We start from the raw sequence: 22,368 nt of genomic DNA on the forward strand, positions 1-22,368 counted from the left end.
AATCTTTCCCACAACACACACTGATCTATAATTCAGGGACTTGGTCTTTATTCCTCTTGTATATCGGGACCATATTTGCTCTTTTCCATTCCCTTGGTACTTTTCTCTTTCATTAAAGAGCTGTTGATCACATCCCAAATTGGTTCCACTAGTTGTTCACTACATTGTCTCTATGTCCATCCTTACAATCCATCTGGCCCCATTGCCTTTCTTACATAATTTTTTTTAGTAATTAGCTAATTTTCTGTTTATGCACCACAATGTTTCTTAATCCTTCCTGCTTCGCTTGCTTGTTTGGTTCTATGAAATCTCCCTCTTCATTAAATACTGATTTAAAACTGAAGTTCAAAAGTTCACTCACTTCTTCCATTGTTTTATATATCATATTTCCCTTAACTAACTTAGTGATGGTCTCTATTTGTCATCATTCTATTTATATACTTATGAAAAAAACTTGGACTCCTCTTCACATCTCTTCACTACATCCCTTTCAAAAATTTTCCTCCTCCCTTCTTATTCAAATGCATTTATTTTGTGGCTCCTTATACTGCTTTTTTCTTCATTTTGCTGCTTCCTTATTTTTTTCCAAGTTGCATCCTTTCACTTAGCTTTTGCACATGTAGCATTTGTTTGCTCTCTCTTATTCTGTATTCAAGAACATATCTCCTTACCCCGTCATTGTACATGTCTAGGAATATTTCATATACCTCTCTTGGACTGTCTTGCCTTGCCTGGTTTCCTTCCAATCAATACTACCAAAATATATTTTTTAATCCTTCAAAATTTGTCTTGATGTGATCCAATCTTTTTTGTTTCTTTCATTACATTTCAAAATTTCCTTATTCTCTAATTCAATATCTAGAATCACTGATATGATATGGTATTTGATGGTTGGACAAGGCTCTGATTAATTTTTATTTGTGAATACCAGATCTAGCATGGTTCTTTCCCTCTATACCTTGTAAGTCCTTCTTTGACTCAACCCATTGGTCCATTGTGTTCACCATTGCCAGTTGTAACACTTTCCTCCATCATCCGAAGTAACTGTTTACATCCAATTCTTCCAAATTTACATGTCTGCAGTTGAGATCCCCAACAAGTAGCATTCTTCTGTCCTTTGTTAAGATACTGCCCAAGCAATTTAGCACTTCACTTTGCATTTCTTTATGTACACCAAGACATCATGTATTAGTCTTTGGTGGCAATGGCACATATGTTATGATAACTCTCTCTCTCTCTCTCTCTCTCTCTCTCTCTCTCTCTCTCTCTCTCTCTCTCTCTCTCTCTATATATATATATATATATATATATATATATATATATATATATAGATAGATAGATAGATAGATGGATAGACACACACACGCTGTGTGTCATCCAGCCGGCTCTGTCATACCGCACCTTCCTCCCCAGAAATAAGGCAGTCGTGTACCTACATGATCTATTCTCATCCCTCCATCTACCGACCTCTCTCTCGCCATTCAACTATGTCGACGACATAAGAAACCCTCTTCCACCTCGATGCCCAGGCTGGAAGATACCTTCAGTGGGTAACCTCTTATTCAAGTGTTCGCGGTAAAAGGTCGCCGACGCCGCAGACAAGATAGCCCTCTTCACCATAAACAACACCACTACCTCTAACCCTCTCCACCGCCAAGCGCCTAATCTCACACGTCTGTTGCGCACTCTGAAACAACATACTCGATAATGCCTTGCACATCACCTCCATGGGCCAGTACAGGGCAGACTCTTCCTCGCAGCCTTGGATACGGCAAGGGTCCCGTGTCTAAGATATCGCTACAGCCAGTCTCCGCAATCTGCATGGGCCACAATAACTCAACGCTCACGTGCTCCACCTGTGGTTGTCTCCTAGCCCCCTCTGCCTCTTGTTTAAGACAGTCCCAGAGACCACTGAACACTTCCTACTCCACTGCCCGCGTGTCCACTCCCCCAAACGCGGGATTGTGCTCCTAATTCTCGGCTCTGAACATTACAACACGGCACCTGCCCACTCACCTCGCGGCCACTTCATGCCAATCAGCTAACCTCCGCCTGTGCTTTCCTGAGGAAGACGAGTTAGCTACCACACCTGTGATAACCCCACAAGACTTTCCCAGGGCTCATAAGATCGCCAGATCTTCGCACCCTTAACAAATAGTCAAGTATCACAGGAAAGGGACAGAGAACAAGTAAGAATAGACATTGACAAGCTGGAAGAGTAAATGACAGTAAGAAGTATTAGACCATAACATGATGGAGAAGGAAATGAGACTACACACTCCTCCACGTGAAACATAACACACCCCTCCACGTGACACATGATATGGTATCCTTCCACGTGATATATGACAGACATCCACGTGTCACATAACACATCCTTGCACATGAAACGACATAGCCGTCAATGTGACATGACACATCCGTCCACGTGGCATACACCTCCACATGGCACATCCTTCCTCGTGATATATGACGTACCCTTCCACGTAGTACATTATACACATGAGACATGACACATCCCTCCACGTAACACATGACACTGCCTGGTAAATCTTGCCATTAGCACTCCTTAAATATTCTTAAGTACCCCCTTCCCTCTCAGCAAGCTTTGGGGCACATTAAGCAAAATTTTACCCCCAAAAAAGTCTGCAGACCCCCTTAGCCTAAACTATCTGGGGGGGGGGTTGTGCCCCCAGACCCCTCCTGGGGTCTTTATCCTAACCTATCCAAACCTAACCTAAGCATCTTCTAGCAGGCTGTGCACCCCCAGACCTCTTCCCTAGACAACAGACCCCCCTAAAGTCTTTACACTAACCTAACCAAACCTAACTTAAACATCTAGCAGGGGAGGCTGCAACCCCCAGACATCCCTCCTTGTGACTAATGACATAACCCTCCATGTGACATCTGACACAGCCTTCCATGTGATGCATGACATGTCTCACCCCTCTTCATGATGCATGACACAGCCCTTCATGTGACACATGTCATATTTACACCTCTATATATGACACCCCTCCACATGACATGTCTCACTCCTCTTCATGACACATGACACACTCCTCCATGTGAAACATGACACACACACATATTTAGTGTAGCTATGTGGGTGTTAAGGATGTATGGGACAACATGGTAAGTTAGGATTTAAGTAAGGATTTGGAAAAAGTGAGAGGACTCAACATAAATGTATAGAAACTATGTATGCTAATGGAGAATCATTCTGGCCCTCCATTTCAGGAAGTTACAGCAAATATCAGAGGTTACTGTATACATGTTTCATGGTTTTAAAATGTTTGAATAAATATTTGATTTTTGCAACTTTAACATTATCTCAATAAAATTACATGATTTGTTGTTTGTATCTTTATACTGTGCCTATTTTTTTTAAGCAAATGAAATATTGATTGATTCACAGTAACTACCAGACCAGTGGACCAGAAGCGAGCTACATCTAACTTTTCCTGAACCATAGAAGAGAATGGCGTCCTTGACCACAGTGGGAAACTCCAGCCCTGCACTGAGTTTCAGGATCCTGGCCGAATGTGGCAAGAGCAAGGCACGGACCAGCCTGATGACACTGCCACACCAAACTGTGGAGCTTCCAGCCTTCATGCCTGTTGGAACACAGGTAGGTTTTAACACTCTTGATATTCTTGCTAAGAATTCTATAGAAAACTGTATAAGCTAACAGAATCCCAAGTTGATAACACATAAGTTCCCTGGATAAAGGCAATTGAGATAAGAAGGCTGTAAGATTAACCAATAGGGGCAAACAGGAGGTGAACACTGCTTATCTGACATAATCATTGGCACACACTTTCTACTGGACGGACAGGTAGTTCTCTGTACAAGATTCTTTTAAACTATCTTATTGAGGACGAGAAAAGTAATACTACTGATTCATAGCAAATAAAACCTAAGAAAACTTTAAAAGCTTCAATGTTGTGACACCAGTAAGTCAACCAGTCAATTTGAGTATAGAATAGGGTTGTCAACTTGTCATATATGAGCTATTAAAATTCCGGACACCTTCACTAACACTTGATTATGGTTCTGATATGATACTGGAGAACATGTAAATTAATTAAAAGAAACTCAACTTATTTACCTTTGCATATGGCTGATAATCATGTGACTGTAAGTCATTAATGCCTTTATGTGCCAGTGAGACAAATGTTCCTGGTTTACACAGCAAACACTCAGCTTCCCACTCATCCCTGCCTTTTATGAAGCACGGGAATTTGTTCTGCATCTCTGCAGTGAATTTACACTTTCGTTTGGGCATCTTGACAAGAACAAGTGATAGTTGTAATGACAAGGTCACAAGGCAGCAAACAGTAATCCAAACTGACCCCTATCAGAGCTGGTTAAAGACTGGGGCACGACGTGAGGCGACGTTGGGAAGGCTGCGAGCACTGACTTCATACAGGACCCATACACGTCAGAGTCTTGACTGAAACCAAACCAAAGCAGCTACTACGTGGTGAATCCCTCTCTCTCTCTTTCCTATCATTTCAACCCAAGGAAATTTAATAAATGTGATTTTTTAACAGTTACTGATGGAAGGTGAAATTCTGAACATTTGAGTGATTTTCAAAAATCCCCCCCAGACGCAGATTTCGTTATCTGAATTCCAGACATATTCGGGAAAATCCGGACGTATGGCACCCATAGTATAGAACCGTTAATCATGGGGTCACATGATGTAGAATAAGTGTATCAGTTGATTTAAACTATATAAGAAATTAGTTATTCACCAGCCAACTATATTTAAGCCATTTGTTAGTTCCACTAATATTATAGTGATATTATAGATAATGCTTGTAGTAGACTATATATATATATATATATATATATATATATATATATATATATATATATATATATATATATATATATATATATATATATATATATATATATATATATATATATATATATATATATATATATATATATATATATATATATATATATATATATATATATATATATATATATATATATATATATATATATATATATATATATATATATATATATATATATATATATATATATATATATATATATATATATATATATATATATATATATATAATGAAATAAAACTATCTATCACAGGGTACCATGAAAGGACTTCTCCCCCAGCAAGTGAAGGATACAGGAGCTGGCCTTATTCTTGGCAACACTTATCACCTGGGAACCCAACCAGTGAGCATATCCTTTCCTACCACATGACCTGTCTCTTCCTCAGTATGTTTGTCTATTTACTTATAACTTTTTTTGTCCATCTATTTCTTTGGTCATCTGTTTCTCTGTTCATGTTTCTGTGTATACCATTCTGTTTCTATGTTTCTCTGTCTGACCCATCTGTATCACCATCAAATGAACTAGGAGTCAGTTGTAGTAGTTACTTCAATGCACTTGCTTTACAACTCATCTTTAGAAGTTTAAAACAAAGTTTGAATTATTAGATCACTAAAAATCTCTTCTTAGTGGTAGAAGAAGTAAGAGGACTGCACTTCTAACAAAGATCAAGTTACAAGCTAACCTCATCTCATTTGATAGAGTTAAACACACACATAGGCCAACTTCTTTGCTGTGGCTAAGTCACATTGCCTGACAGAGAAACAACTTAGGTGTATTTACTATCTAATGTTACTATGCTTACAAATACACTATGAAATTATAAAACACACACACTGAAAATTGCAATAAGGAAATACTTTCTTGTTATATTGTTGTGTTATTTAAAGTCAAATTTGGCTTATATTGATATATTAACCAGGATTTCACTGTTCTGATATCTATTTATTTATTTTTTTATGTAGACATAAATTTCATTATTTGCTTTGAAAATTAAACTGAAATGTTTGCTTTTATTGTATGATTACCAAGATTTTGTCACATTGTCCTTTATACTATAGGGAAACCAGTGATGAATTATATACACTGTTCTATTTGTTTTAATAAATCACCCCACAATTGAACATTCTCATTCTAAAATTCTGAGGTGTGGAACTAATGTATTGGCCTGAACATTTGATAAAGGAATGAGTACATTATACTAAACTAACTAGAATAAAAGTATCATATTAGAATTTGTAAAAATAAATTGATAAAATAATCTGGAAGGTTTCCAAAATGTGTGTAGATAATATGACAATTTGGATGACCATGAAAGAGAAGTGCTATGTATCTAAATTGTCTTTTTGGCATTTGAATTATAACATTTGTTGTAAAAAGTCTGATAAAGCCAGAATGGGATTAGATTCCTTGATATCTCATTTTAGAATGACATTTGACCCACTTTTTTTTTTTTTTTTTTTTTGTAATTGTTTATTTACCTGTTTGTTTGTTTAACACTTTCTTATAATACTTCTGTCTTGTATTTGGGTGATCAATTAGCCTGATGTATTGAGGCATTAATTACTTCATGCATGTATTCATATGTATAGATTTGTACTAGTGGTAGATTGCAAATATTCTAAAGAAAGTAATTCTCCCTCAGGGCAAGGAAAATCTCACACAGTTAGGAGGATTGCACAAATTCATGAATTGGGACCAAGCATTACTCACTGACTCTGGAGGCTTCCAAATGGTGTCTCTCCTAAAGCTGGCAGAGATCACAGAAGAGGGAGTGAAATTCCGCTCCCCTTATGATGGTATGTATTTCTTACCTGGAGTTGTAAGTCCATATATATATATATATATATATATATATATATATATATATATATATATATATATATATATATATATATATATATATATATATATCAACTAGATGAAGAGGATAAACAAGAGAGAGAGAGAGAGAGAGAGAGAGAGAGAGAGAGAGAGAGAGACTTGACACCAGAGTAGAGCATAGCAGTCTAGAGTGTTTGTAATGACTGGCATTCTTCTCATGGATCAGGCTCTGAGTGTTTGTTGACGCCCGAGGAGAGCATAGCCATCCAGAATGCCATTGGTGCTGACATCATGATGCAGTTGGATGATGTGGTCAATGTGGTGGAGAAAGACTACAAGCGCTTTGAAGTTGCCACTCACAGGTACAGTTCTATTACTGTCATGGTTGTGTGTGTGTATTTACCTAGTTGTAGTTTTACAGGGCCTAGGCTTTATGCTCGTGTGGTCCCATCTCCATATCTACACTTATCCAATCTTACTTTGAAAGTATGCACACTCGTTGCAGACACTACTTCTTCATTTAAACTGTTCCACGTCTTAATACATCTTTGCGGGAAACTATATTTTTTAACATTTTGGTCATTTTTGTCAACAATATATTTCTTCAAATAGTGTTCTGTTGTTACCATCAACTTGCTTGTAGGATGCGTGATGTGAGCAACTTGAATCACAGAGCTCCTCGGCGTCTTTCAGGAAACGTTTTATTTCCTCACGTTTCGCTCTTATTCCTCTAACAGTAGACTCACTAATGTTGAACAAGTTTCCAACGACAACAGGTCCCATTCCAACATCAAGCTTATCCAAACACTTCACCTTTCTCCTTCATGTTTAACAGTCTTTTCTTCTTACCCTGCCTCTCTGGCCTGCTTCCTTTTGCTGAAGTAGGTTTCTTCGAGCCACATGCTGCAGTGCCTCCTTTATTTCCTGACATCACAATTAATTAGCTTGCATATAAGAACTATCAAGATGCTGGTGGAAGAGGGCTAAGGACGCGTGCACACGTGTTCAGCTCAGTCAGCCAACTGCAGGAGTCTTGGGGCAGCATACGTGACGCCGCCCGGAAGTAAACGTGACCGATACTTGTCAAAGCAGCGCGAAACTCGGGGCGATACAGCGCCAAACTCGGGATGGTAAGAATTTAGGACTAAGCGCCAAACTCGAGGATCGCGAAACTCGGATAGCGCTAAACTCGGGAGGGTACTGTATATAGGACTTGCTAGTTCTTCCCTACATTCTTTATGCTCGTGTGGTCCCATCTCCATACCTACACTTATCCAATCTTACTTTGAAAGTATGCACACTCGTTGCAGACACTACTTCTTCATTTAAACTGTTCCACGTCTCAATACATCTTTGCGGGAAACTATGTTTTTTAACATTTCTCAGACATCTTCCTTTTCTCAGCTTTTTACTATGCGATCTTGTGCTTCGGATGTCATATTCTTCTCATAGGATCAGTTTCTCATTATCCACTTGGTCTATTCCGTTGATCAATTTATAAACTTGTATCAGGTCTCCTCTCTCCCTTCTTTGTTCCAGGGTTGGTAGATCCATAGCCTTTAGTCTCTCCTCATATGTCATCCCTTCAAATTCTGGAATCATTCTTGTAGCCATTTTTTGTAGTCTCTCCAATTTCCTTATGTGTTTCTTTTTATGAGGGGTCCACACTGCTCCTGCATATTCCAATCTGGGTCTTATTATAGTACTTATCAATTTCTTCATCATTTCTTTGTCCATGTAGTGAAATGCTATTCCAATATTCCTTAGCAAATTATATGTTTCTCTAAAAATTCTATCAATATGGCTTCCATCGTCACTCCTAAGTCCTTTTCCTTTTTAACTTTCTCCAGTTTTACTCCATCTCCCATCTTATAGATTCCCACAGGTCGTCTTTCACTCTTTCCCATTTCCATGACATGGCTTTTGTTCACATTGAATTGCATTTCCCACTTTTTACTCCATTCCCAGATCTTATTTATGTCTTCTTGCAGTATTTCACAATCCTCTTTTTGCTTTATAACTCTGCACAGTTTCGTATCATCTGCAAACAGATTTATGTAGCTGTTCACTCCTGGCATGTCGTTAATATAAATGAGGAAAAGTATTGGTGCCAATACTGACCCCTGTGGCACTCTGCTTTCTACTGCTCTCCACTTGGACTTCATATCTTTAACTACCGTCCTTATTTCTCTCCCTTCAAATAATTTTCTATCCATCTCAGTGTGCTTCCTTTTAAGCCACCCTTCTCTAACTTCCATAGTAATCTTGCATGTGGCACTTTGTCAAATGCCTTTTTTAAATCCAAATAAATATAGTCAACCCATCCCTCTCTCTCTCTTGTACTCTATCAACTATTCTAGAATAGAAACTCAATAAATTAGTTACACACGACCGTCTTTTTCTAAAACCAAATTGGCTATTTGATATTAATTTGTTGTCTTCAAGGAACTCGATCCATTGTTTCTTTATTATTCTTTCACACATCTTGCATATTACACTAGTTAGTGATACCGGTCTGTAATTTAAAGGTTCTTCCTTCCGCTCTTATATATGGGAACCACCTCAGCTCTTTTCCATTCTACTGGTACTGTTCCATTTTCTATTGAGCATTTTATGATGTACAGTACCCTCCCAAGTTTAGCGCTTGCTTTCTTCTGAAGATATAGCGCCAAACTCGAGAATCGCTAAACTCGGGGTATTGAAAACAATGTAAAAACGCTTATTCATTCTGGCCCGGGACGAAACTGATTTTTTTTCCTCCCCACTTTACTCCCTTATTTCAAAATACCGATAAATTGGTGGGTGTATTCAAGCTTGACATTGGCGATAATTTCTTGATCCAAGGGCTGTATAATAGAGGTTGTATTAGGGGGAAGGAACACGACTTCGCAGAAGTCGTGTTCCTTCAGAAACGTTGGATGCCCGGGTGCGTTGCCCAACAGCAGCATCAACTTGAAAGCCAGATTGTTGTTCTCGCAGTATTTCTTTCCTTCAGGTATGAAGTGGTTATCAAACCAATCCAAGCAGGTGACAGCTGTCATGTATCCTTTCTTGTTGCAGGTCCAGTGCACATTCAGATTTTTCATGTCCTTGTTACGATAAGGGTGAGGGCGGGCAGCGGTGTACAGAACAAGTGGCTTCATTTTACAGTCTCCAGTTGCATTGACTGTAAAAAGAACACTGAAGCGTTGCTTACTTTCCTTGTGCCCTCTGGGCTTCCTTTCTTTGGCGATTATGGTTGATTTTGGTTGTTGTTTCCAGTGAAACCCAGTTTCATCGGCGTTGAATATTTGACGGAGATCGTAACCGCCGTCCTCAGTCATCTGTTTCAAGACACCAATGAAACTTTCCACCTCTTCTGTAGATCGTCTGCTGCTTCACCCAGACATCGTGCCCTCTTGAACAGTGTCTTTTTAACCTTGAGAACCAGCCATTACTAGCAGAGAAAGGTGGAGGATTGTCAATGTTTAACTTACGTGCCACTGCAGCATATATTTCTCTTGCCTTCTGTCTTACCTTACCAGAAGATATGCACACATTTCGGTCATTTTTGTCAACAATATATTTCTTCAAATAGTGTTCTGTTGTTACCATCAACTTGCTTGTAGGATGCGTGATGTGAGCAACTTGAATCACAGAGCTCCCTCGAGCGTCTTTCAGGAAACGTTTTATTTCCTCACATTTCGCTCTTATTCCTCTAACAGTAGACTCACTAATGTTGAACAAGTTTCCAACGGCAACAGGTCCCATTCCAACATCAAGCTTATCCAACACTTCACCTTTCTCCTTCATGTTTAACAGTCTTTTCTTCTTACCCTGCCTCTCTGGCCTGCTTCCTTTTGCCGAAGTAGGTTTCTTGAGCCACATGCTGCAGTGCCTCCTTTATTTCCTGACATCACAATTAATTAGCTTGCATATAAGAACTATCAAGATGCTGGTGGAAGAGGGCTAAGGACGCGTGCACACGTGTTCAGCTCATTCAGCCAACTGCAGGAGTCTTGGGGCAGCATACGTGACGCCGCCCAGAAGTAAACGCGACCGATACTTGTCAAAGCAGCGCGAAACTCGGGGCGATACAGCGCCAAACTCGGGATGGTAAGAATTTAGGACTAAGCACCAAACTCGAGGATCGCGAAACTCGGATAGCGCTAAACTCGGGAGGGTACTGTATATAGGACTTGCTAGTTCTTCCCTACATTCTTTCAGTATTCTGCCTGAGACTTCATCTGGTCCCATTGCCTTCTCTTCATCCAGTTCCTTCATTAACTCTTTTATTTCAAGCTTGGTTACTTTAATCTCTTTCATATAGATTCTCTCTATTACCCTGTGGCCTTTCAAATTTGGATTCCTTAGTAAAGACCTCCTGGAATTTATTATTTAATAGTTCTGCCATACTTTTTGGGTCTTCCACCATCCCATTCTCTCCTTTTAACCTTTCTATTGTTTCTCTTTGCCTAATTTTTCCATTTATGAATCTATAGAACAATTTTGGTTGCTCCTTACATTTTTCGACAATGTCCTTTTCGAAGTTCTTTTCCTCTTCCTTCCTCACCTTAACATATTCATTTCTTGCTGCCTTGAAGTTTTCCTTATTTGCTGGATTTCTATTTCTCCTCCACCTTTTCCATGCTCCATCTCTTTTCTCCTTTGCCCTAGCATACCTTGCATTAAACCAATCTTTCTTTCCTTCTTCTTTAGGTCTATATTTTGGGACATATTCCCTGACTCCTGTTTTGTATATTTCCAAAAATAAGTTATATTTCTCTTGCATCGTCTCTGAGTTTTCCATCTCCTCCCAGTTTACGTTTTTAAAATAGTTCTTGAGATTCTCAATATCAGCCTTTCTGTAATTTAATCGGTCTCCTTTGTATGAATCGTCTCTATCTTCCTTTCCCTCTTCTATATCTATTTCTAATATTACATGGTCACTCTTTCCCAATGGGCACTTATATCTTATATCATCATTCATTTGTATACCCCTTGTAAAAACTAGGTCCAATCTCGCCGGCTCGTCGTTTCCTCTGAATCTTGTGCATTCCTTTACTCACTGGTTCATCATATTGTCTATCATTAGGTTCAAGAATCTTTCTCCCCAGGCTTCTTCCCCCATACCACTTTCATAATTTTCACAGTCCACTTCTTTACAGTTGAAATCTCCTACTAATATAACTTTTTTTCATTTCTTTAACAACTCCTTATTGTGTCATCTATCATGTCTTTATATTCTTGATTGATCCATGAATTTGTTTTTGGTGGCACATATGTTACAATGATTGTTAACTCTTTTTTATTAATATGCATCTTAATATACAATACTTCTGCTTTTCCTTCCCCACATTCCACTTGGTTTATCACTATCTCTTTCCTTAACATAATCATGACTCCTCCTCCTCCTTTACCCACTCTGTCTCTTCTCCATACATTATACCTATTATCCAAGTCTATTTTGATTGCCTTATTTAGTTTTGTTTCAGCCAGGCATACAATATCTGGATTTTCTTTATTTATGTAATCTCTTAATTCTAGTTTACTTGATAAAACCCCGTCTATGTTCGTATACATCATTTTTAGTCTTTTGCCTTTATCATTTTAGTTAAACTTGTTCCACTTTTTCTCTTCCTTCTCGTTTATATACCATTTCCTTATCCTGTCTCCTAGAATTCTCCAAAAAATGCCTTTTTTCCTCTTCTGACCTTTCATTATTCTTTTTCCTTACTGCTGCTGCCAGTTCATTGTATCTCTTCCTTTCTTCCTCATTTCTATTCTTCTTTATATAGATATCCTTGCAGCCTTCTGTTTCTCTAAGTTTTGTTGTTCTATATAATATTTCTTCTGTTGCTGATTTTAGTAGTATTTTAAGTATTTTATTTTTTTTGGTCTCGTTTTCCTTCTTGATATGGTCCCATTCTGTTTCCCATTCTGTTTATTTCTTCTACTTTCTTCAAGTTCTGCCTATCTTCGTCGTTTAGATTCTTCAGTAGGTCTTTGACTGATTTCATTTCTTCTTTTTCTCTTCTTGGTCTATATTTTATATTTTTTTCTTTTATTCCAAATATGACTACACTCTTCTTTTTTTCTGCAAATTCTCTAACTAGATTTTCTTTTGTCTTGAGGACTCCTATCATTTTGTTTGTCATATTTTCTTCTTTTTCTTTAAGTTGTTCTTGAATCACCTGAAAATCAGCCTTATCTTTCTTATCTTGGACTCTCCATGCTTGTACTTCTTTTTTAATCACATTCTGTACTCTTTCCTCTTCCTTGTTTACTAGATCTTTCAGCTTCTCTTTTTCTTTCTCGGCTTTACCGAGTCCTTCTTCCATCTGCTTTTTGTAGTTAGCTACTTCCTTTTTTAGTTCTTCGTTTTCCGCTCTTAGCCTAGCTTCGTTTTCTTCCACTTTTTTTATCCTTTCTCTCAGTTTTATAAACTCTTTTTCCTGTTCTTCATTCTCTTTCATTTCCATATTCTCCTTTATCAATTTATCTAGTTTATCTTCAATATTTAACACTCTCTTAAGTAGTGAAGTATTCGTCGTATCAAAGCCTTCGAATACGCACTCTCCCTCACCAGCATAGTCATCATCAGCTTTCATTCCTTCTCTAGTCTCATATCTGCATTTTGATGGAATCTCTTTTTCACTCATCATTCCTTAATAATTGATTTCATGAAAAAAAATGAGTCCACACTAGCTGCCCAGGCCACTGTAAATACTGTACAACAGGTATGTAGTGAAGATCAGCTGATTGTCGGAACGGCACCAGTGCGTCCTTGCTCGACCGCGTCTCATGTGTGTGTGTGTGTGTGTGTGTGTGTGTGTGTTATTCACTCAGTTGAGCCTCTGTTTAACTCCAAGCTCTTTCTCCAAGCACTTTGTTTCAAAAGTATAATTCTTGAAATGATCCTCAATATCACGAGCCCGTACGTGCTGCAGTGCACAAGCCTGTAAACACAAACATGTGTGTGTCTGTGTGTGTGTGTGTGTGTGTGTGTGTGTGTGTGTGTGTGTGTGTGTGTGTGTGTGTGTGTGTATATATATATATATATATATATATATATATATATATATATATATATATATATATATATATATATATATATATATATATAAAAGATTATATTGTATTATATAAGTGTCCTTCATTGCTCAGTCAGAAACTGAATCTTGGTTTTCTCACATTCATATGTGCCTCTTATTCCAGCTTTTCATGTTTCAAAACATTGAACATTATAATAAATTGTCAGACAACTGCTCTCTACATTATTGATTTCTTCAGTTTTTACCTTTTATTAACATTGTAATTACTTGCAGAACAACCCGTTGGCTGGACCGCTGCATAGCTGCTAACAAGAATCGCACCACCCAAAACTTGTTTCCCATTGTTCAGGGAGGACTTTTCCCAGACTTAAGAGAGATCTCCCTGCAGCAGCTCATTGCCAGGGATGCCCCAGGATATGCCATTGGAGGTCTCAGGTGAGGGACTATTAATGTACATTTATATACAATGGACCTATGTTCACAATTTTTTTTCATTTGCATATGAGAAATTCAGAAACACTTAATCTGTGTGAGATTGATTTTTGTGTGCACATATGGATAGTTTTGCCTTTCAGCAGTATTTCATCTAGCACCATTAATACAGGCTAAAAAGTGCCATCTTTTTAACCCCTTCAGTACCGGATGTGTGTTTTGTGACACGTGCGTGTCACGGCTGAGTTCACGCTCCAGGAACCGAGGGTGCTCCCCGTGACACGTACATGCCACGGTTATAAGCTGTGTGTATTGAGGGCTCTCAAGGCCTCAGTTTCTGGGTTATTTCTACCCCACGTGGTGGCAAGTGTCTGTGTTTACAAACATAAGGCTGCAGCCATTCGTGGGACGGTTTGAAACTTCATAAACTTTGACCAATGAGTTATTGTCATTGCTGTGACGTAATTTGTGAAGACCAATCATCATATTATATTTTTTTTATACATCATATTTTCTGACCTACGTATGGCAACACATGCTTGTCGAGTGCCGCAATGCGATATTCTCTAGCTTGTGTTCAGTGCTGCCCGAAGTTTTTTGTGGTAGCACGCGCGGATTTACTTCGCAATTATGGATATCTCTACAACTGATAGTGAAGATGAATATGATGGTGGAACAAAAAGGGAATTTGAGGGGTCTGATGTATCAATGGAAGGTGATGATACTTTGTTTGATCCTGAAGCTATCAGTGATGTAGAGAGTGATGCTAGCAGCGGCGACGAGAGTATTGAGACGTTGTCCACCAGCAGTGGCCTGTCATGCAGCCCTCCTGCCGTACCCCCCACAGCTGCTGGTAGACAAACAGATTTCACACTTCTTTCAGACCCATTCTCTGACACCAGACCTAACCCTCTACCTACAAGTAACACTGATTTTCCTGATGTACATCCTAGTATTATTCTACATCATGAAGCTAGTGCTATGAGTGATCTAGACTGTTTTCAGTTATTCATGGGGAAAGATGTGATTGCTGCTCTGTGTCTCTGGACCAACACATGTGCTGCATATTTTTTTTTACTCAAATGACATGTTGTGGGGTTTCTCTGATAGAAAACATAAAAATAAATAATATAGTGTGAACAGGGTGTTTGTGAGAAGCTGAAGACTACCGCACGGACGATGCGGAGGAGTGCGTGGGCAGTCGGTTCGGCAGCAAACCGCCTTGTTTACATAAGGTTGACGGGTCGGTAACGAAGGGGTTAATGTATGAGGGGAAATCTGGCCAGGGGCAACAAAAGTTATAAAGCAAAAGACCAATCCTATGTTTACCAATTGCTTTGAGTTAGTAACACTTTTTGGCCTTTGAATCTGTGGCCCACTTCTCTTTCAGACATACAGTGTACAAATATTCATTGTCCCATCATGGATTTGTTTATTTTGTTTATTTATTTATCTATCTTTCTCTTTCTTTAATTATTTATTTATTTTCTTATTTTCACTGCAACTGATCAATTCTTAAACATTGGAACACCATAAAGCAGAATCAATGTTGAAATCCAGTTCATGACTCAAGAAATTGTATGGACATCTCTGCAAAGAATCCAGCACAAGATTTGTAAGCACTATTGATGTGTCAGTAAATAAATGGAAGTCTTAGGGAAGGAAAGAAAAGTTTTATTGCTCTCTTAGTTTTTATGTTAATCACTGTGACACACACACACACACACACACACACACACACACACACTCTCTCTCTCTCTCTCTCTCTCTCTCTCTCTCTCTCTCTCTCTCTCTCTCTCTCTCTCTCTCTCTCTCTCTCTCTCTCTCTCTCTCTCTCTCTCTCTCTCTCTCTCTCTCTCTCTCTATATATATATATATATATATATATATATATATATATATATATATATATATATATATATATATATATATATATATACGACTCCAGTGGTGGTGAGGATAAGGACAAGTTCTGGCCAGTGGTGTTGCAATGCACGGAGCAGCTGCCGCACCACAAGCCCCGTTACTGCATGGGTGTGGGTATGGCCGTGGACTTGGTGGTGTGCTGTGCCCTTGGAGTGGACATGTTTGATTGTGTCTTCCCAACCAGAACTGCTGTAAGTGGAGGCATTATTCTATTCATTTATACAAACTAAGAAAACAAATAGTATTTTTGCCAACCTGGCTATAGGGTTGATTACATTGAATAAAATACATATTGCCCAGTAAGGAAAGTCATGTACTCATAGAAATGAAAGATTAAGTCATTCTAAGTTGGAAGTATTGTATGGTCAGATACTTTTAATGACATGGTTTAGAAGTTACAGGACATTGAAATATAAACACAAAGTTTTCAGCTAATTGCAGTTGCCATATAAGATTTTTTTTTTCTTTTTTTTTTATATGTTAAGGCCTATAGTGCCTGTAGGTTTGTTATGTTATAAATGTTAATTTCTACAGTGATACACCACATTCTTGAATTTTATTGTATCTTTGTTTTAAAAAATTCTTGATTAATCACATCAACATTCTGAGGAAATTAATATCAGAAAGTGAAAAAATAATAATAATGATGCTCTAAAGATGCATCACCCACCATTGCAGCCTTTCTCCCTCTCTTCCTCTGCTAAATCCCTGCTCATTCATACTTAAAGGTTCCATCAATTCTAAACCATGATGTTAAAACAATTTGACCATAAAATATTTCCAACTTGGATTGACTTGATCTTTAATTTGTGTGAGTGAGTCATGGGCATTTTGTATTTTTAATTATGGTAACAGAAAATACTCATGTTTTCTTATTGTTCTTTTTTGTTGTTGTTATTATTATTATTATTATTATTATTATTATTATTATTATTATCATCATCATTGTTGTTATTATTATATATTTATTTATTTTTCTGTGTCTTTCTTTTATATTATGTGTTATTTGATTTATTTATATATTATCATAATTTCCTAGGTCTAAGCAGACTTTGATTGGCTAGTCCACTTTAATGACTTAAAAAATTACTTTTAAGTCTAGACTAGACTGATGTCCTTCATTATAATGGAATCTGGTATTCACTGAAGGCCAGGTTATGGCTTTGTGGAAGATTTCTTCTCTATTGTTCTATTATTTGATATATTTAATGTATTAATCAACGGTTCTTTTTGGTAGCGTTAACCATCAGGATCTGCATACGTACATATTTTTTTTGCCATTGTATCTTCCTTCTATTGTCAACAACATTATGTTTGCAGAGATTTGGGTGTGCTCTGGTTGACTATGGCCAAATCAATCTCAAGAACAAAGAGTTCTCAGGTGACCTGAGACCCATAGATGAAGCCTGTGACTGTTCAACCTGCAAGTCTTACAGCCGGGCTTATATCAACACCATAGTAACCAGGGAACCTGTGGCTTGTCACTTACTGTCAGTGCACAATATTGCATACCAGGTGTGTATGCATGTATGTCTATGTATTTGCATTTATTTGTCATCTGTATCTATATGATGCCTTGTTCCCTCTAGAAATGATCCTGAAAACGATGACTATGGCATGAGAACCTCCATCTTTCCTGATCCATTTTTCTTTTTACATTCCTTTAGCTGTGTGTGTGTGTGTATGTGTGTGTGTGTGTGTGTGTGTGTGTGTGTGTGTGTGTGTGTGTGTGTGTGTGTGTGTGTGTGTGTGTGTGTGTGTGTGTGTGTGTGTGTGTGTGTGTGTGTGTGTGTGTGTGTGTGTGTATTTACCTAGTTGTAGTTTTACAGGGCCTGGGCTTTATGCTCGTGTGGCCCCGTCTCCATATCTACACTTATCCAATCTTACTTTAAAAGTGTGCACACTCGTTGCAGACACTACTTCTTCATCTAAACTGTTCCACGTCTCAATACATCTCTGCGGGAAACTATATTTTTTAATATCTCTCAGACATCTTCCTTTTCTCAGCTTTTTACTATGCGATCTTGTGCTTCGGATGTCATATTCTTCTCTCAGGATCAGTTTCTCATTATCCACTTGGTCCATTCCATTGATCAATTTATAAACTTGTATCAGGTCTCCTCTCTCCCTTCTTTGTGTGTGTGTGTGTGTGTGTGTGTGTGTGTTGGTTGCCCAGTTCAGTCATACTGTAAGGAAGTTGTAATAGATAAGTAGATAGATGTTTAGGTATTGATGGTAATTTATTTTTTGTATGATTTTGTAGCTTTGTAAATTAGTACTTAGAAAAATTATATTACTGATTCACTTTTACTAGTATTTTTGCTCCCATTTCCCAGATGAGACTGATGCGGCAGATTCGAGAGAGCATCAAGAATGGCCAGTTTGAGGAGTTTGTGAGGGAATTTGTAGAGAAGTACTACAAGGGACAAGAGTGTCCAAAGTGGGTTACTGATGCCTTGGCTGCTGTCAACATCCACCTTCACCACAAAAAATAAGTAATGTGTGTGTGTGTGTGTGTGTGTGTGTGTGTGTGTGTGTGTGTTTACCTAGTTGTATTTTACAGGGTTTTAGCAGGGCTCATAATGTCCTGTCTCCATATCTCCATTTATCTAGTTTTTCTTTAAAGTTATACACACTATGTGCTGTAACAATTCCATTATCCAATGCATTCCATTTTTCCACCGTTCTGTGTGGAAAACTGTATTTTCCAATATCCTTCACACACTGCCTTATCCTGATCTTCTTTTCATGTCCTCTTGTCCTTCCATCTTCTTCCGTCAACAGCACCAGGTCTTTTTTGTCTATTTGTTATTAGGTCCCCCCGTTCTCTTCTATCTTGTAAGGTTGGCAGTCCCATTTCTTTCAGTCATTCTTCTTATGTGAGATCCTTTGATTCCGGCACCATCTTAGTAGCAGTCTTCTGTATCCTTTCCAATTTTCTTATCCTTTTTAGAGCTCGGAGACCATACCACTGCTGCATATTCCAGCCTTGGGCATATCATGCTTGTGTGTATGTGTGCGTGTGTGTGTGTCCTCTGCATAGGATTTAGACTAAGCAAATTTTTTCTCCTTTCAATATTGGCTTTCAAGAGAATGGAACAAGGTGATTAGGGATCTCCTCCCTGTACTCCTGTTTCCTTGTCGTGGCTATGTCTAATTAGCTTTTATTTAATGAATTCATATCAAGTGACACTGTTGGACCTTTACTAATTTGTTTCTGAATAGAAAAAATAAATAAATAATCCAGGAAGCAAGATTCAAATCATTTGCCATTTTGTCAGAGTGCATGGCATCATTGGTGTCACTATCCCAACAAGTTGTCTGTCCACATCTATTTCAGTTTCTGTGGTTGGGAAAGGTGCTGTCTTTACTGTCAAAAGTACAGTAGAGGAGCTCAGTGAAACTTACCCAAAGAAAGTGATTGAAAAAATGAACAATTATTATGATGGATGGTAGACCGATTATGAAAATAGCATGAACCTTCTTTGCAGCATTTCTGATGAAATGATAGTTTGATTCTTTGTTAAACATTATAATATTCCTTAAAGTTTGCTTTTCTTATGCATGATCCCCTTCAGATACTGAAAATCTTTGCCAGAGGAGACAGAAAATTACTGGAGATGTTTTTTGCCAATGTGCCAGAATTCATAAAGTGAGTTGGATCTTGAGAGATTTTGACAGTTTCTACTAATGAAGGAGTTTTGATTAGTTGGAGAACTGATTGAACATGATTCTGGGTAGAAATATAAACCACATGAGATTCAGGTGATGGAAGGCTTAAGAACCTTCTTGGCCACCTCTCAATCATGTATAGTACAAGAACAGGCTGTGTAAACTAAGGTTTGGAAGGTATAGGTTGCTCTTGAATGTGGAGGATAGCAAAATTAAAGGCTTGTCAGCAGGATGGTCAGTGAAGGGAGAGGAAAGCCAAAACTGGTGGTGAACATGAAAGTCTCCAGGAATGGTGATCTCCACAAAAGGAAAGAGTCAATGTGCTCCACCTTAGAAGTTATTTAGTAAAAATTTCTTATACTCACAAGAGTTAGGTGAGAGATATACAGCACACAGATAAATTCAGTTTGTGAGTGACACTGTAATCGTAGCCAGGTATCACATTAAATTTAGTTAAGAGTGTGGGTATGAGAGCAGGTTAAACCATGAATGTGAGAACACTGCGTCTTTGTGTGAGTCTTGTAATATATTTTGCTTTCCTTATCTTTCTTCCAATATCGTGTAATTTTTTCCTGGTTTGCATATTGTTTTTTTTTATTCTGAAGTACATTTTCCTTGTGTCATTGATGTTATTCTTAGGTAGGCTTCATAATTCCTCAATTATTAGCAAGCTCTTGCAGTAACATTCTATAGCCTTTCAGGATTGTCAGGTTTGGTAATATTTTGTTTCCACACGATCTGCAGAAAAAATCCAAAAGATGAGACCAACACATCAGATGAGGTTTGGAATGATGAGGATGATGAACCTATGGACGAGAGAAGACAAGGAATGGCAACAAGAGTAGAGGGAGTGACTGGTCTTCAGTCTGGCTTTGAGCATCTAAATTTGACAGGTTACCGAGAAGCTATATTAGGAGACTTTGAACAGTCAGAAGAGCTTGGCAGATGCAATGGATTTCAGTCAGGGTTTGTTGCTGATCCTAAAATTAATCCCAGCCTGGCACTGGCACGCATGGAGGGTCAACTTATGGCACTCTCTCATAAAACAAGCCAGAGAGAGGAAGAGGCTCAGGTTTGTACTTTCATGGACTCTTATTAGTTTAGTAAGGTTATATTTTCATAAATCAGTGGTATTTTATTGATACAGAATATTAATTGTAATGTAATTATGATTGTTCTTGAAACTCATCACTGGAAGGACGAATAAATATTTGCATGCATTTAATTCTGTTTACAGTGGATACTTCTTTTCCAGAAAATTATCAGATAATTGCACGATTCAATGCCATAAATCAAACAGTTTGCAAACTATTTGGAAACTTTCTCAACAGTTTGCAAACATTGTTTGTAATTCTTTGTGTAGACAGCCTTAGATCTAAAAGAGGACCTTATCTTCCCATTATTGTGCTTAAGGGTTTCTTTCATGTTTGTCGGGATGGAATATCACACTATCGTGAATATAAACTTGTCAGTAAACCCAGAGTTTCTACTGACCCACAGTTTCTGTCATCTTTCATGTTGTAATGAATATCAGTTTGTACATCTGTGATATTACCTTTCCTCTCTCATATTTTTACTACAATCTGTGTCATTATAGTTGTGTTTTGCCATTGCTCTACAATGCTATCAGTATCTTCTCCATTATTCTGTCATCCTGTGTTGATTGAGCTTTATTCATTTTCATAATAGATTTCCACTACTATTTGCTTCTAGGTGTTTGCCTGTATTAACATGAAAAAAATTGTAATGGGCATAATATTTTGGGATATTCGTGCTATAGCCTTCCTTGCACATTACCTTTGAGGGATTAGGCATCAAATATTATGAAGGGTCAGTTTGTTTAATTTTAAGCATCAAACTCTTGAATATAAAAATTACCATTTTTTGTCTTTACCACTAGGCAGCAGAAATGGAGCAGGTGTTAAAGCAGGTGAAGACTCTGGCAGATCTTTGCTACAGCACTCCCTTAACTCCAGTAAAGCAGCCATCAGCATTATCTCCCCACCAGCAGCCATGCCAAGGCAAGGTTGATAGTAACACTCTCAGGAAACTTCAAGACAGAATTGATCAACTTTACAGTGCTTGTGGCTGGACAGTCCCTGACTTGCCATAACTTGTTTTATTTTATTTTCACTTCTATGGTTGAATAATGAAAATAAAAAGAGACAAATTTTGATACTTTGATCACCAGAGTGTATTGTGTTTGAGCGTACATGTGTCCCACCCACCCAAACCTGTGCACACACACACCTGGAAACTTATACACACATCAGCATTTAGATCTTTAGAAATAAACAAAGCATGATTTAAAGACAGCCTTACATTACATGTTGATGGAGTACAGATGCAGCACTCCACCACCACTACCTGCTGTCTCCTTTACCAGGGTCATAGCGGCTTGCCTTCCTCGCCACTGGCACCTCACTGACCTCTGGTGACGTTACTGTAATAAAAATGCAGGATATTAGATATAAAAATTTGAGAGTGTGTGTGTGTGTGTGTGTGTGTGTGTTGTGTGTGTGTTTTTGTTTGTTTGTTTGTTTGTCCAGATCCTCCTCACAAAGGTGAGTATTATCCCCTCAAGGGCCGGGTATCACAGTGGCGAGCT

At 38.1% G+C, this 22,368-nt stretch overlaps 1 protein-coding gene across 2 annotated transcripts; it reads left to right on the forward strand.

Annotated features, from left to right (window-relative positions):
* Window positions 1–1,444: 1,444 nt before the first annotated feature.
* LOC123520184 (queuine tRNA-ribosyltransferase catalytic subunit 1-like) lies at window positions 1,445–21,931 on the forward strand. Of its 2 annotated transcripts, none has more exons than XM_045282216.1 (11): window positions 1,445–2,189; window positions 3,419–3,631; window positions 5,128–5,217; window positions 6,518–6,671; window positions 6,923–7,058; window positions 14,004–14,165; window positions 16,111–16,279; window positions 17,409–17,603; window positions 18,425–18,579; window positions 20,496–20,832; window positions 21,661–21,931. In XM_045282216.1, exons 2-11 carry the CDS (start codon window positions 3,482–3,484, stop codon window positions 21,871–21,873), a joined length of 1,761 nt encoding a protein of 586 aa, XP_045138151.1. In that variant the 5' UTR covers window positions 1,445–2,189; window positions 3,419–3,481; the 3' UTR covers window positions 21,874–21,931. The 2 variants fall into 2 exon arrangements, with proteins under 2 accessions (XP_045138151.1, XP_045138152.1); XM_045282217.1 differs by lacking the exon at window positions 1,445–2,189 and adding an exon at window positions 4,365–4,486 and having other exon boundaries at window positions 3,497–3,631.
* The last annotated feature ends 437 nt before the right edge of the window (window positions 21,932–22,368 follow it).

The sequence above is a fragment of the Portunus trituberculatus genome, chromosome 46 (genome assembly GCF_017591435.1).
Source record: "Portunus trituberculatus isolate SZX2019 chromosome 46, ASM1759143v1, whole genome shotgun sequence".
Classification (NCBI taxonomy): Eukaryota; Metazoa; Arthropoda; class Malacostraca; order Decapoda; family Portunidae; genus Portunus; species Portunus trituberculatus.